This window comes from Cydia pomonella, unplaced genomic scaffold (assembly GCF_033807575.1).
Source record: "Cydia pomonella isolate Wapato2018A unplaced genomic scaffold, ilCydPomo1 PGA_scaffold_178, whole genome shotgun sequence".
In the NCBI taxonomy this organism is placed as follows: Eukaryota; Metazoa; Arthropoda; class Insecta; order Lepidoptera; family Tortricidae; genus Cydia; species Cydia pomonella.
The window spans coordinates 658,663-663,632 of NW_026907820.1; the positions used below are offsets into that span (position 1 = coordinate 658,663).

The 4,970-nt window shown below is 37.9% G+C and overlaps 1 protein-coding gene across 3 annotated transcripts; it reads left to right on the forward strand.

Moving 5' to 3' along the window:
- The first annotated feature begins 1,463 nt into the window (after positions 1-1,463).
- On the forward strand, positions 1,464-4,632 carry LOC133533539 (NECAP-like protein CG9132). Of its 3 annotated transcripts, none has more exons than XM_061872519.1 (5): positions 1,464-1,694; positions 1,761-1,966; positions 2,048-2,229; positions 3,147-3,328; positions 4,119-4,630. In XM_061872519.1, exons 1-5 carry the CDS (start codon positions 1,609-1,611, stop codon positions 4,174-4,176), a joined length of 714 nt encoding a protein of 237 aa, XP_061728503.1. In that variant the 5' UTR covers positions 1,464-1,608; the 3' UTR covers positions 4,177-4,630. The 3 variants fall into 3 exon arrangements, with proteins under 3 accessions (XP_061728503.1, XP_061728504.1, XP_061728506.1); XM_061872520.1 differs by having other exon boundaries at positions 1,480-1,694; positions 1,739-1,966; positions 4,119-4,632; XM_061872522.1 differs by having other exon boundaries at positions 1,487-1,694; positions 1,747-1,966; positions 4,119-4,632.
- The last annotated feature ends 338 nt before the right edge of the window (positions 4,633-4,970 follow it).

Consider the following 4,970-nt stretch of genomic DNA (forward strand, 5'->3'; position numbering starts at 1 on the left):
AATATAATGTCACCAGAAAGAAATTGAAAGTCTTGGGTTAATTTAAGTTAATTTAAAACAACATAACCCAGAACTCTACCACAATCCTCTGGCAATTTTGATTTGACAATGACATTGACAGTGTTAATAAAGCGGTATTCAACTGCTTGCCGAATGGGGCTTGACGTGTTCTTGGCATAAAGGTCATTCCAGACGGGACAATTTTTGGCCCAAGCTGATTAAATTGCCATTTAATCAGGGCTATAACTGCAAAAATCGAAGACCGTAAATTGTGGGCATTTTTCTCAGTCACTCTAATTACGTCTTAGTGAGAGTAAAAGAGAAACATCCCCGCAATTTATGAATGTCGGTTTTCGCGGTAGGCCCCGGTAGACGGGACAATCAAATTGACAATTTGATCAGAAATTAATTTAAATTTGTGTCAATCCTAGCATCACTTTAGCGTCTACACAAACATACGTAATTTAATCACCGATTTTTCACAATAACAAAGAAAGAAGGTACTGATCAGAGTCAGACCAAGATAAGTTGGCGGCGATTTTGAGAGGCCATACGCTCTTTGGGCCATACGGTACAAGTATGGGTACAAGTATTATTATTATATTTTTTTTTTTTTTTTAACATTTATGGCCTGGATGCGAGTCCTTTAAGCCAAAGTATTATTTAAGAATACGACATAATTTCATGAAGTTTAACGTTTAAAATAACACTTGTACCGTTTGGGTTATCAACATCACTGCCAACTTAGCTGTCTGGGGGCCTACCGCGAAAACCGAAATTCGAAAATTGCGGGGATCTTTCTCTTTTACTGTCACTAAGACGTAATTAGAGGGACAGAGAAAAATACCCGCAATTGACGAACTTCGATTTTCGCGGTTATAACACTGACTTCGATGTTGGGATCAGGAGGCCTACCGCGAAAATCGAAGTTCGTCAATTGCGGGCATTTTTCTCTGTCACTCTAATTACGTCTTAGTGAGAGTAAAAGAGAAAGATCCCCGCAATTTGCGAATTTCGATTTTCCCGGTAGGCCCCCGCGAACCACGTTCGACGTGTTGCCTCTCTGTTGCACTTGTGAATTCGTACGTAAGCGTGATAGAGAGGTAACACGTCGAACGTGGTTCGCGGTAGGTCCTCTGGGCTCCTACCGGGAAAATCGAAGTTCGTCAATTGCCGGCATTTTTCTCTGTCACTCTAATTACGTCTTAGTAAGAGTAAAAGAGAAAGATCCCCGCAATTTGCGAATTTCGGTTTTCGCGGTAAGCCCCCTAAGCCAATTACATGTTTACGTCCTCACTACACAATTAAATTGTCAGTTCAATCAGATTTTGCTAATAAAATATGTCTCTTATAGACGCTATAATTATATGTATTTGAAACGGTTTGCATGTGGATATATTTCAATGTTGCTAGTATTAATTTATATTGATCGAATCGTAGGCTGAAGGAAACGTTGCCATTGCATTGAAAAAAAAAAAAGAAAAACGTCACGTCAGTCAGTTCGTCAGTACTTGCTTTTCCAAATATCCAAAATAAATTCGTATCGAATGAAACAAATCTTTGTTTATTGTATAGAAGGTTGATTTATTCTATCAATCGTCTCTTAAAATGGATACATACGAGAGTGTGATACTCGTAAAAAATGAAGTCTTTGTTTTTAAAATACCCCCTAAAACTACAAACAGAGGATATAGGTATGTAATTAAATTGTGAATTCGTAATTATTTGATAGTGCTAGATAAAAAGTGGGTGTTTTTTAGGGCAGCAGATTGGAACCTGCAAGAGCCACAATGGACTGGTCGCATGAGGCTGGTTTCGAAAGGGGAGGAATTGGTAATGAAGCTAGAAGATAAAACATCTGGCCAGCTTTTTGCTAAATGCCCTATCGATAAATATCCGGGGGTGGCTCTCGAATCTGTGACGGACAGCTCACGTTACTTTGTTGTAAAGATTCAGGATGATAATGGTATTTATGAACATTTTATAAACCATACAATAAAATAACTTTCTTATTTACAAATGTGTTGTAATATGTTACAATTTGTAGGTCGCAGTGCTTACATTGGACTGGGATTTGGTGACAGGTCTGACTCTTTTGACCTTAATGTGGCCCTTCAAGACCATTTTAAATGGCTAAGAAAAGAACAGGAAGGCCCTGCTGCCCCTGCACAGCAACTAGACCTTGGTTTCAAGGATGGAGAGACAATTAAGATCAACATGAAAATTACTGTAAGAATCTTTGTTTGAACACTTGTACTGTTTATTTTATTTTCATGAAAAGGGTAGGTAGGTAGTGTTTTTCACTTCCTGTGATATAGTCACTGTTTGAAATTAGTAAATAGTTGAAATTAGATCCAACTTTGTCATTCATTTAAGTGGATACCTTGTTCTTACTACCTACATAAATTGACAACTGACAGACCTACAATGTGTTTTATCAGTTTTTAATAATAGGAATGATGCCTGTTTTTCAAAGAAATTATATCCCACCATGCACGAAATAAAGCACCGCAAAAATAATAAAATGCGCACAAGAGTACATTACCTTAAACTAGTAACAACAAAGCTTAGCACAAATATCGGCTAAAACTTTATTGCAAACTGAATAGTAAAGGTGTGGAACAAATTACCATCTAAAGTTGTGAACTCTACAAGTGTGAATCAATTTAAAAATAAACTTGACAATTTATCTAAACAGTGAAATTGTGCTAATTGAATTCTGATTTAGATGTACTAGCATCAGCTGCCTGTCTAAAACGAAATAATAATAATAAACCAAAAGAACTAAAAAGAGTACATATTTTGACATATATTCCATAGTAGCTAATTGTTTTGACACTTCGAGAAAAGTAACTGGTTTGACCACCCTATTGCTAATGGAAGTAGGTTTTCTTCTATTAATTAGGTATAATAGCATGATATTAAAATCTATGTGTTAGTTTTCAATGACACCATTTATCATGGACATTGTTTATATAATTTATTGGAAGAAAACAACAACTGCAGTACAAACAGATTGTAACAATTGATTGCATTGATTGCATGAGATACTTACAGTTGCCATTGACCTGATCTGATAAATAAATGGCACCATAATACATTTAATCATAATCATCTTTAACAATATTTAATCATAATCTCTCCAGAAAAAAGACGGTTCAGACACGAAGCCCCGCCGCGGCGTGGGTGCCGCTGCGGGCGGTGGGCTGCTGCCGCCGCCGCCGGGAGGCTCGCGCCTGCCGCCGCCGCCGTCGCCGCAGCACGCGGCTTCGCCCGCCGTGCCTGCCGCTCCCGCGACCTCGGAGTGGGGCGATTACAACTCTGCTAGGTAAGAATTACAACAGAAATGACAGATAAAGGAATAATCTCAGGTGAACTCATCATCCATCAATTTACACATCTCTCTGCCTTTGGCAGTAAAGTTCCACGGTTTTTATAATGTCTTCATTAATGGGATGTGCATGGTCCACCACTAGGGCACATTAATATTATAAACAGGGCCCGTACATATCGTGCAGTTGTTATAAAAATTACGTAATTTCACATACAGGCAGTTTTTATTATAACACTAATTGTAGTAACATTGGTTAAAAATCAAAAAATATGTATCATTCAAATAATAAACTAGCAATCCATTATTTTGTCGCGTGACAGTAAGAACGTGAACGTGAAAAGTTAGACGTTTCTCTACTGAGTGTCAAGTATCTCTATCAGTTAACTAAAGAGGTTGACAAATGATTAATTATTGCGAAAAGACTAATTGCAATCATGCTCTATGTAGCGTGACGTCATTTTTCCGTCAACGGCATGAAATGTACGGGCCCTGATTATTTTAAACAAGAAGTTTAAAAACCACAGTTTATACAGGTTCTAACAGGAATCATACACATTGTTTTTTTTTTTCAATTCAATTTTCAGGGTGCATTTCTGAGCTTAAATTAATATTATAATTAACTCCATTTTGGAGATAATCGAAGATTTGTTTTTACCTTATATGGCCCCTGTGAATGTGTACATTTAGGCTTGTTTACATATTGATTAGTGTTCCTATGACGCCCCCTACAGTTCACTTACGTTCTCTATTAGAAACGTTGATATTTATAAGTTTTTTTTTTCAGTGCTCCAAGCCAACAGGCGACGACTCCAGCCAGTCAGCAGAACTGGGTTCAATTTTGAATTTGTACATAGAGTATTTTATTGTGATTTGATGTCTGTAAGTGTAGAGTGAATGTGTTCTGCACAATACTTATTAATATACTTAATAGTGTAGAATTCATATCAACCTGCCTGTAGGCTCAAACCGTCATATTTTGTTGCATTAATAGTCAGAAGAACTTAAGGAAGATGTTAGATGACAGATCACAATAATATATTGCAATAATTATAGAAATACCGGTAGTAACGTATGATTTTTCTGTATATGTTGTAACTCTACCACAGATGAAGGATGTATGTTAAGTTGTTCACTTTATGGGTGACATTCCACGGGTAAAGGTACCTTATGGTGGTTGACGCGTTATTATTTCTTCTTTTCGGTCGTATACTGACCATTGACGACCGGTTTGGCCTAGTCGGTAGTGACCCTGCCTACGAAGCTGATGGTCCCGGGATCAAATCCTGGTAAGGGCATTTCTGCCGTGTGCTTTTTAAGGGACGCCCAGCATTCCGCACCGCGGGCATGGCGGGTCTCACGGCTGTTTTTCTTTCTTTCGAATGCTTTTTCGAGATCTATAAAAGCGCAATAGAGGTTTTCTTTATTTATTCGACATTTCTCCGTTAAAATGCGCATTGTTTGGATGGCTTCTGACGTTGACCTGATGTCTGGTGTAAAGCCGAATAGATTTTTTGTCGTGTGAGTCAAGGTTAGAGTATGTGACGTTAACTTGATTCGGAGTCTGAGACCAATGACCCCAAGTATATGTATGATGGCACAATTTCACCGTTTCCAATCGCTTTTGGTTTAGGTATTC